The sequence below is a fragment of the Oncorhynchus nerka genome, linkage group LG24, assembly GCF_034236695.1.
Source record: "Oncorhynchus nerka isolate Pitt River linkage group LG24, Oner_Uvic_2.0, whole genome shotgun sequence".
Classification (NCBI taxonomy): Eukaryota; Metazoa; Chordata; class Actinopteri; order Salmoniformes; family Salmonidae; genus Oncorhynchus; species Oncorhynchus nerka.
Genome location: NC_088419.1, coordinates 56,519,506 through 56,530,993, shown reverse-complemented (window position 1 = coordinate 56,530,993; position 11,488 = coordinate 56,519,506). Strand labels below are relative to the sequence as shown.

Here is an 11,488-nt window from a genome sequence, read left to right as displayed (position 1 = left end):
GGCTAACAAAATGTTACCAACACTAGAGGGAGTCATGTTCACACAATGTAAGCATAATGAAACATCACATTTGAATTAAGTTGAAAATATTTTATTAATTTGACAATAAAGCATCATGTTTTCTGTCTATTTCAAAATAGCAATTATCTTTCAAATATTGAAAAAAAAATTACATTAAATAAAAATAGTCGTATTGTATTTCAAAAAGTGAGCCATTGCTTTGACAGATTGGCAAATTCAAGGCCTATGCTAGTCAGTAAAAAAAATACAAATAAAAGTTCCTCCCTTAGTGGTATTAAACCATAATTTACTCACAATTTATGGAACACAATGAAATCCCTATTATCCTACAATCATTTGAAAGTTGTTTAAGCAAAGGCCCTGGAGTCATACAGAAAAAGTTTAAAAACGGGCCTTTGCTTAAAAAGTAAGTTTCTCAAAATGTGCATTGGCGAATTAAAGTCGTTGATGTAGTTTCACGTGATCAAACGCCACACGTTTGCTGTTCCCATTACATAGCCTGACACATTTAGCCCTATGCTAACCTGAGCAGGTGGCAGTGATTATTTCCTGTATCAACGTTACCAACCAATGGCATTTCTTAAAATAGGTAAAAATGGCCACAAGGAAGGATATTTTAAACCTACAAATTCTGCTTGGTATGTTTCAAGTATAGTGCCCCAATTTTGCATGATTGCAAAAGGCACGTTTTCACATATGACAAAATCCCAAGTTTTCGCACATCCATTCCACACACATCAATGTGCTTTTACAGGAAAAAAATAAGAGGTCTATACAATATTTAAAGTGTATCATATTGTTTAAAAAGTTGAAAATCCTTATGGACTTGGTCAAATAGCTGTCATGTACCGTCATTATTCGGTCCTGGTGGCACACACTGTTGAAGATAAAATGACAGTGCTCATAAACCATGCGTTCAAGCCCACCTTGCATCATGCATTTTTGTTAAGAAAAACACTGTTAATTGCTGGTCCTCAATGCTAGACTCAAATAATGCATTTTTGACGAAGTGGATTATTATAATAATGCATATAAAACGTTGTGTGTAGCCTACACACATATTAGTTTTAGGTCGGTTCGGTTTCGGGTTTGATTCTGGAAAAATAATCACTTTTTCGACTTGCGTTTCCACATTGTTTTTGTATACATTAAATGCATTATGTGGGTTGAATTCTGTAACAGAATAAAACAATTAATACAAGTCCCATGGTGGCAGTGACTGCCCATCACAACATTACTTTCATCAAATGTGTTTTATTTGATAACTATTATTTAATTCAAAGTCACCTCATAAAGAGCTACTGTCTATGGTGTCTGACAAAATCACTATCTCAGTAGTTCTTCAAAGTAAATAAGGTGTAGTTCTTCAAAGTAAATAAGGTGTACTTTTATGACTGCTGAATACCAACTATAAATCACATTTCAGGCTGGCGAAGCAACTGCTTTCTATCCCTCTGGAATGCACGTTCTCACTTCTCTCCATGTATGTGTTCTTATATTGCCTCCAGTGTCAGAGTGCGCTCTGGGTCGTTCGTAAATTCAGAGCGTTGTCAGGTTATTATACAACGGGCAGGTCTAATCCTGAATGTTGATTGGTTAAAACCGCATTCCAGTCGGTGTCTATTCCGCAAGTTGCCACCAGCGAGATATGACATTAAAATGCCTATTTACCCTGTTCCATCTGGCTGCGCAATCCACTCTCATCAGCCCAGCCAGGCAATTTATAAACTTTATCTCCACTATAAAAAATAATCTAGGCAATATCTCTTTTTTTTAGACTAACATTTAGTTATCAACAGTGGAGATGTCGGGACGAGACAGACAGGCAGGTAGTGTTTCTCATTCAGTCGAAATCCTGAATCAGCTAGCATAATTTTTATGGATATATACAAAGAAATATCCATTTGAAAAAGGTCAAATGAAACAAACTGCAGCCACTTTGCAGTCTTTCCAGCTTCAGTTTGAAATGATTGTGTTAGCTGTGTGGTTGGCTAGCTCCTCTTTATTTATTTTTATTTCACCTTTATTTAACCAGGTAGGCTAGTTGAGAACAAGTTCTCATTTACAACTGCGACCTGGCCAAGATAAAGCATAGCAGTGTGAACAGACAACAACACAGTTACACATGGAGTAAACAATAAACAAGTTAATAACAGTAGAAAGAAAAAAATTGTCTATATACATTGTGTGCAAAAGGAATGAGGAGGTAGGCAAATAATTACAATTTTGCAGATTAACACTGGAGTGATAAATGTTCAGATGGTCATGTGCAGGTAGAGATACTGGTGTGCAAAAGAGCAGAAAAGTAAATAAATATAAACAGTATGGGGATCAGGTGGGTAAATTGGGTGGGCTATTTACTGATGGACTATGTACAGCTTGCAGGAATCGGTTAGCTGCTCAGATAGCAGATGTTTGAAGTTGGTGAGGGAGATAAAAGACTCCCAACTTCAGCAATTTTTGCAATTCGTTCCAGTCACAGGCAGCAGAGAACTGGAAGGAAAGGCGGCCAAATGAGGTGTTGGCTTTAGGGATGATCAGTGAGATACACCTGCTGGAGCGCGTGCTACGGGTGGGTGTTGCCATCGTGACCAGTGAACTGAGATAAGGTGGAGCTTTACCTAGCATGGACTTGTAGATGACCTGGAGCCAGTGGGTCTGGCGACGAATATGTAGCAAGGGCCAGCCGACTAGAGCATACAGGTCGCAGTGGTGGGTGGTATAAGGTGCTTTAGTAACAAAACGGATGGCACTGTGATAAACTGCATCCAGTTTGCTGAGTAGAGTATTGGAAGCTATTTTGTAGATGACATTGCCGAAGTTGAGGATCGGTAGGATAGTCAGTTTTACTAGGGTAAGTTTGGCGGCGTGAGTGAAGGAGGCTTTGTTGCGGAATAGAAAGCCGACTCTAGATTTGATTTTAGATTGGAGATGTTTGATATGAGTCTGGAAGGAGAGTTTACAGTCTAACCAGACACCTAGGTACTTATAGATGTCCACATATTCTAGGTCGGAACCATCCAGGGTGGTGATGCTAGTCGGCGTGCGGGTGCAGGCAGCGAACGGTTGAAAAGCATGCATTTGGTTTTACTAGCGGTTAAGAGCAGTTGGAGGCCACGGAAGGAGTGTTGTATGGCATTGAAGCTCTGAACCTCTGTCCTGATGGGAGAGCACATTTTCTATGCTATGCGAAATCACACCTCATTAGCTCATTGTTATGGATGTCTAAATACATGTCATCACTAGAAAACAGCTTAAACAAAAGCAAATGCAGCTACTGTTGTTATTCTGGCAGCACTGTTTGACGTGACTGTGAGTTAGCCAACTATGGCTAGCTAGAGCAGGCAAGGGATACGAATTTTGCCAGCCAGTATGGTTATGGCACATTTAGAACGAACGACTGGGTCATGTCCATAGATTCGGGGGAAAAAAATAATTGAACGACTGTGTCTCATAGAAGAAATGACCAGCCGGCTTGGGTAGCAACCTTAGATTTGTGTCTGGACTATATCTTGCGGAAGGATGAAATAATATGAATACGTTTAGCAAAATAACATTAATGAAAATATATCAATCATTACTCGAATAAGTTGGTAACCCGATGTATAAAAGTGATAATGCCCTCGAACCCGGAGTTCGGAGGATATAATGGCACGGTTTGCAGGCCCAAGACGAAACACCTGTGCCAATACATCTTCAAAACACCGGCTTCTCTGGCATTATCACTTAAGTAAATTCAGAGCGTTTCACTCTCGGAGCGTTCAGGTCGCACACTGGACCCTCTGGCCGAGGAGTAGGGTCGATCTGAGCGTTCTGACCTCACAACGGCAGTTAAGTGCCAAAGCTAACTGGCTAAAGTTGGCTAGCTACTTCCACACACAAATGAGACAACACCTCACTGTGACCATTTTACTTGCCCTAGCAGAGCTAGTTAGGCTGTTGTCACGTTATCTAGAGCATTAGTGACTAACTGTGCTGCTAGCAACAATTTATTTGCGTTTTTCCCCCCAACCTTTACTGACACCTTTCAATTTCTACGGGTGTTGCGCGCATTCGTAAATTATATCAGTTATTCTGCACTCTGGCACACTCAAACGAGAGTGCTCTGAAATCAGTGTAGATAGCGAAAATGAATTTACGAACGCACCCCATTGCCTTGCTCAGGACAGACCAGACAAATTTAAACTGGCACGCAATGGATTATTCTCATTGTAATTAATCACCACGTTTTCTGCACTAAACTATGTAGAATATTGGACTGTTGGAAATGCATGATCTAATATATCTGTATAGAAACGTTACATCTAGTTCACAGAAATAAAACGGAAAGAAATAGAATTCAAATAATTGAACCGATGCCGGTTAAAATCGCACAGCACTAACATCTATGTAATATAGTTTATAGAAGTGACGATTATTTATGTAGCAGTGCCAGTAGCCTGTGTCGGTCTGCAAGAGGGACTCCAACAAGACGCTCTTCATTAAATGTATGCGTAATCTTCATTCACATGGTTTTGGCTACACTTCAACACACTGACACAAAAAGTAATTCTAAATTTCAAAAGGGGGAAAATAAACTCATGAGATTCCAACCCTTGCCACAATCTGCAACAATTACGTGGAGTTAGCACGTGTGTTTGACCAGTCAGCCAAACACACGTGATCTAGTTGCTTTGATTATCAGAACGTGTCTTTGGACTTTTGTTAAGGACACTTTCATCATAACGTGTTGGATAAGGTCCAACTACGTCAACGATTTTAATTGATCGATACAGCATTTGAACCAGATATGATCACGGGCCAGCTATGCAAGTTAGCAAAAGGCTAATGTTGCATTTTAAACCCATAAAATAAACACCCTCCACCACTTATGCACGTAAAAATAAAAATAAATTGTAACCTTTATCTAAATTGGGGGAATCACGGCAGCCTCCTTTGTCGTCGGTCCAAATGATTAACTAAGCAAGGGAAGTTAGCAACGTAAGCCCTTCTGCCCTCGCTTTTGATCGAGTTTACAATTATATTCACTCCAGGGCTTGAAAAGCCCCATATTCAATTTGCGATGATTGTCCATCCACTCATCCCCCCAACCCCCAGAATTCCCAGTTGTCTTGAAAGTACCAATAGTGTTTGATCACGTGCAACTACACCAAATATTTTAATTGGCTGACGCATTTTGAGACGAGGAAGTATGGCCCCCCTGTGTCTAAATAGCTTCCCATTCAATGACTGGGAACACTACATAGAAGAAAGCCCTTATATTAGTCCTTCAGTAAATCATTTGGACTCATTGGCAGAGGTAAACAGTAAAAGACAATTAGCCTATTCCTGGTCAACCACAAGCTCATAATGTGTTTTATGTCTGTACAGACAGTAATGCTGAATGATGAACACCACATCAAATAATATGGAAAACAAGCCAAGTCCTGCCTTTGTGGGGTCCCCAAAGATGAGCTTCCATTCATCTAGGAAACAATAGAAAAACTCATGAAACTCTGACATAGACCATCAATTAATTCAGCAAGTGATGTAATAAGTCACAATTCTGTTTAAGATAGATGGAATTCATCTGAAAAAAACAACAAAATGCATCACTATTTCAATATACTTTTATAACCTTTTTAATACATTGTTTAAATAACCCTTTTCCTTTTCTGTATGTTTTTGTAGTTATTATTTATGTTATGATTTGTCTGTTCTTCTCACAGACACAGGGAAAGAGCTGGGTGGGTGGGTTGGCAGGGCTCGTGGGTGGGTGGACATGAAAAGGAAATCCTGTATTATGAATATTGTGACACTGTCGTGTTAATGTGCAGGAATAATTGTAAAAAGTTATATATATATAGATATGCATGACTTATTTTACAATTATTCCTGCAACATTAACACAACATTATATATATATATATATATATAAACATAAACATGAAAAGATATCTATACCTTACCAGTCTAAAGTTTGGACACCTACTCATTGAAGGATTTTCCTTTATTTTTACTATTTTCTACATTGTAGAATAATAGTAAAGACATCAAAACTATGAAATAATACATATGAAATCATGTAACCAAAAAAGGTGTTTGAGATTCTTCAAAGTAGCCACCCTTTCTTTGCCTCTGACAGCTTTGCACACTTGGCATCATCTTAACCAGCCTTTTATTTTTTTAAATAAAACGTAACCTTTATTTAACTAGGCAAGTCAGTTAAGAACAAATTCTTATTTACAATGACGGCCTACACCGGCCAAACACGAACGATGGTGCGCCAATTGTGCACCACCTTATGGGACTCCCAATCAGGGCCGGTTGTGATACAGCCTGGAATTGAACGAGGTAGTCACCTGGAATGCATTAACAGGTGTGCCTTGTTAAAGGTTCATTTGTGGAATTTCTTTCATTTTTAATGCGTTTGAGCCAGTCAGTTGTGTTGTGACAAGGTAGGGTGGTATACAGAATATAGCCCTATTTGGTAAAATACCATATTATGGCAAGAACAGCTCAAATAAGCAAAGAGAAATGACAGTCCATCATTATTTAAGACACGAAGGTCAGTAAATACGGAAAATTTCAAGAACTTTTAAAGTTTCTTCAAGTGCAGTTGCAAAAACCATCAAGCGCTATGATGAAACTGGCTCTCATGAGGACCGCCACACGAAAGGAAGACCCAGAGTTCTCTGCTACAGAAGTTCATAAGAGTAACCAGCCTCAGAAAATGCAACCCCAAAAAAGTAACAGACATCTCAAAAACTGTTCAGAGGAGACTGCGTGAATCAGGCCTTCATGGTCAAATTGCTGAAAAGAAACCACTACTAAAGAACACCAATAAGAAGAAGAGACTTGTTTGGGCCAAGAAACACAAGCAATGTACATTAGATCTGTGAATATCTGTCCTTTAGTCTGATGAGTCCAAATTTGAGATTTTTGGTTCCAACCACCTTGTCTGTGAGACACAGAGTAGGTGAAAGGCTGATCTCCGCATGTGTTGTTCCCATCGTGAAACATGGAGGTGGTGTAGGGGTGCTTTGCTGGTGACACTGTCTGTGATTTCTTTAGAATTCAAGGCACACTTAACCAGCATGACTATGACAGCATTCTGCAGCAATACACCATCCCATCCGGTTTGCACTTAGTGGGACTATCATTTGTTTTTCAACAGGACAATGACCCAAAACACACCTCCGGACTGTGTCAGGGCTTTTTGACCAAGAAGAGAGTGATGGTGCTGCATCAGATGACCTGGCCTCAACCCAATTGAGATGGTTTGGGAAGAGTTGGACCGCAGAGTGAAGGAAAAGCAGCCAACAAGTGCTCAGCATATGGGAACTCCTTCAAGACTGTTGGAAAAGCATTCCTCGTGAAGCTGGTTGAGAGAATACCAAGAGTGTGCTAAGCTGTCAAGGCAAAGGGTGGCTACTTTGAAAAATCTAAAATGTATTTAGAATTACTTATTAAAAATAAAAACTGAAATACCTTTTTACATAGTTATTCAGACTTTACTGAGACTCAATTGAGCTCAAGTGAATCCTATTTCCATTCATCATCCTTAATATGTTTCTACTTGATTTGAATTTACCACAGGTACATCCTATTTCCATTGCTTGGACATGATTTGGAAAGGCACACACACACCTCTCTATATAAGGTCCCACAGTTGACAGCGCATGTCAGAGCAAAAACCAAGTCATTAGGTCGAAGGAATTTTCTGTAGAGCTCCGAGATGCCAAAAGGCATCTAATGGACTCTCAGACCATGAGAAACAAGATTCTCTGGTCTGATGAAACCAAGACTGAACTCTTTGGCCTGAATGCCAAGCATCACTGGAGGAAACCAGGCAGCGCTCACCACCTGCCCAATACCATCCCTACAATGAAGCATGGTGGTGGCAGCATCATGCTGTGGGGATGTTTTTCAGAGGAAGGGGCTGGGAGACAAGTCCGGATCGAGGGAAAGATGAACGGAGCAAATTACAGAGAAATCCTTGATGAAAACCTGCTCCAGAGCGCTCAGGACATCAGACTGGGACGAAGGTTCACCTTCCAACAGGACAACAACCCTAAGCACACAGCCTAGACCATGCAGGAGTGGCTTCGGGACAAGTGTCTGAATGTCCTTGAGTGGCCCAGCCAGAGACCGGACTTGAACTTGATCAAACATCTCTGGAGACGACCTGAAAATAGCTGTGCAGTGATGCTCCACATCCAACCTGACAGAGCATGAGAGCATCTGCAGAGAAGGGGAATTTCTCCCAAAATACAGGTGTGCCAAGTTTGTAGCGTCATACCCAAGAAGACTCAAGGTTGTAATCAACGCCAAAGGTGCTTCAACAAAGTACTGAGTAAAGGGTCTGAATATTTATGTAAATGTGATATTTCAGCTTGAATAATTAATACATTTGCAAAAATGTCATAACCTGTTTTTGATTTTTCATTATGTGGTATTGTGTGTAGATTGATGTGGGGGAAAAAATGATTTAATCCATTTTAGAATAAGGCTGTAACATAACAAAATGTGGAAAGTGAAGGGGTCTTAGTACTTTCCAAATGTACTTTATACACACAATGAATGATTATAAATGACAAACAATTAATGACTACAATAAAAATGTTAAATGCCTGCAACTGAAGACGCGTTTTGAATTTTTGGGACTGTCCTGTAAATATTTTCACTGACTAATTATTGCCTGTTCTACTGAGGCATGTGCACATTAGTCTACTACGGGAAGCGTGGGCAGCCTTACCGTTGTTATACGACTGAAGGAACATCTGAATGAGACTGAAGCTGCCTCCTGTGAAGTCCAGCAACACATTGCCAATGCTCCACCCCTCTGTGCTTTGTCTTTGGTAGTTCATGTAGACCTGAGGGGACAGAGTGTGTGATCATGAAAATCAATAACATCATACATTTCCAAGTGAGGCGCAACAACATCTACTGTAACAAATGCTAATTGCATAAGCGAAAACCATCCGATATGCAGTAAAATATTGTGAAATACATACCTGTGGGATGTATTTGACGAGGGTGACACCTAGCTTGATGTAAGAAAAATAGTAGAGATATTCCAGCCAGGTGATCTTACTGGCCACAGCAACAAAGAGGGTAACCAGGGCAAACGTCCAACCAATCACCAGAAGGCCAATAGCAATCTTGGACACCATCTGCCCTCCTCTCTGCAACACAGGAACACAATCACTTTCACAATGCTTTTAACTGTCAATGTTTCATTGAGGCCTTGACAAAAATGATTTCCTTCCAACAACAACAAAAAATGCTCAAAGGATCAGATGAATATCTGTCTTTGCCAACAATCAAAACATAAGCTAATCATTATTTAGCCAGCCAACATCTGTCTCCTGTTTATAACCAAGGGGGACATTTAGGAAGTCACTAAAGACTGGTCTATTGTTACTCACTTCATAGATGGCACACTGAGAGACATATACAAGAGTCAGCACAACTGCATGGAGACTGAAGAACACATCGTTGGCATCCACTGGGTTTACACCATTTGGATTTATCTTCAAAAACTCTTCCTGTAAATAAAAAAACACACTGCTATATAACGATGTGGAGTAAAAACTGAGTCAATAGGACCATAGACTATCCAGCGCAAATCCCCATTGGTATCAATGCATGACTGACAACATTTGCAGAGCTGTGTGTGCAGATCTCAAGTCAGTATTCGTCCCAATTTGTTACACCGTTTGTGATGGCATGCAAACGATTACCTTCATGTACGGAACCCAGAAGAGGCCTACATTGAAGACACTGTAGGCAATGAATCCTGTCAAGTTGAGTGCCAGAAAATCAAAGTTCAGCCCCACCACACTGTCAAACAGACAAAGTTAGTCAGAAACCATATCCAAAAGTCCTTTAGATCTAAATCCTGTGATGCAGAGAATTTTGAAAAAAGTCCAAGTATCAGAGGCACTACCTTTTTCTTCTCCAGTTCTCATATACTTGAGGGTAGAATGATATAGACCATGCTAGGAAGTAAATCCAACCAATTACTTGGTTAATGATATCAACAGTGTTGCTTCTAATAACCAAGAAACGGATTCGGGTCTTGGGGCTGAAAAACATAAATGAGAGACTAGTAGTAGTAGTGTTGGTTTAAAAATCAGTCTGAAAGTGAGACATGTTCATGGAGTTGAAATTCACTGACAGAAACTCTGTACAGCTCACCTTGCAATGTCAGTGTTGTTGCTGTATAAATAGGCTGTCACCTGACCCACATGTTCTGCATGAACCTCAAAAGTGCTTGATGTGGCGTTTGCAGGCAACTCTACCTGGAAGATCAGAAATACAGGACATATAATGTCGGAAACACTGCACTTAAATAATAAAATATATAAAAAGTCACTGTAAACAATTGTTACATGTAGACATAATATGCATTTATGCCTACAACGTAAGTGCTAGTATTTACTTTACACACAGTGGCCACTGTAGTTCATTTAAATATGATAGATGCAGATATCAAAGTGCATTAATAATCAATTACATGGTTATTGGTTCTTGCTCTTCAGTCAGTTTGAATTAAACAAAATGCATACCTGTTGAGGCAGTTGAAGTATTGAGGTAACATTTGCAGAGGAGTCGGTGAAGTTAAAAATAATGAGTGTTGAGACATTCTGAGGAGAGCTGCAAAAATAAAGAAATGCCAAACACTGCATCACAACAAATGTATATAATAGTGATAAAAACTGGTAGTAGAGAACCAGCTATAAGCATAGTTACCTAGGCGTTATGGTGATATTGGCTGAACTTTTCTCCTCCAGATTTACAGTGGCTGGAGCAGATAAGGATACACTCCCATCTGTTGAAGGAATATGACATTTCAGTATTCAAATAGGGGATGTTTAAATGGAAAGATATTAAATCAGAGGTTATGTTAGTTGGACAAGGGCAAACTCACCACATGTAATGACCGTACAGAGTGTTATGAACAAGAACAACAGAAAGTTCTTATCTGCCATCTCGAGGGATAGCTGAACTCAAAAGTGCAAAAGAAGAAGAGATGACCGATTTGTATGCGGGACAAACAATCTGCATTAGGCAACATATGCCTCCATACAAATCCATAAGTACAACAGAAATGTACCATATATAGCACGGAAAAAAGCTTCGTCTTAACAACAATAGTTAGCTAGTTCAACACAGTATCTAACAAATCCTGAAATCAACTAATTATACACTACCGCAGCTGAGCAGTCCTTTGTTTTCCTGTTTCCGTGAGCTTGCACTAATGTAAGGTCATATGACTTGACACGTCTGTAGGCTATGACGCGTTGTCTAGGGTGCGTTCAAGATTTTCAATGTTGTGGGATGTTTAACACGCGAAATTAAAGCAATCCTAAAGAGGGTGTTCTACTAAGCTGACATATGGAATTGTTTTAAGATGGCCATACCAAGGATCATTTAGCTATTCTATTTGGAATTTTAGGACCTCCAAATAATTTGATGAAAC

General features: G+C 39.7%; 1 protein-coding gene across 2 annotated transcripts; it reads right to left on the bottom strand.

Annotated features, from left to right (window-relative positions):
- Positions 1 to 75: 75 nt before the first annotated feature.
- Positions 76 to 11,282, bottom strand: LOC115108248 (cystinosin-like). 2 transcript variants are annotated; one of them, XM_029632373.2, is made up of 11 exons: positions 11,220 to 11,282; positions 10,937 to 11,009; positions 10,759 to 10,837; positions 10,575 to 10,662; positions 10,204 to 10,307; positions 9,953 to 10,090; positions 9,747 to 9,846; positions 9,432 to 9,551; positions 9,018 to 9,188; positions 8,759 to 8,876; positions 76 to 5,486 (listed from the first exon to the last, which is right to left on the bottom strand). In XM_029632373.2, exons 2-11 carry the CDS (start codon positions 10,995 to 10,997, stop codon positions 5,344 to 5,346), a joined length of 1,122 nt encoding a protein of 373 aa, XP_029488233.1. In that variant the 5' UTR covers positions 10,998 to 11,009; positions 11,220 to 11,282; the 3' UTR covers positions 76 to 5,343. The 2 variants fall into 2 exon arrangements, with proteins under 2 accessions (XP_029488233.1, XP_029488232.1); XM_029632372.2 differs by having other exon boundaries at positions 10,937 to 11,267.
- Positions 11,283 to 11,488: the final 206 nt, after the last annotated feature.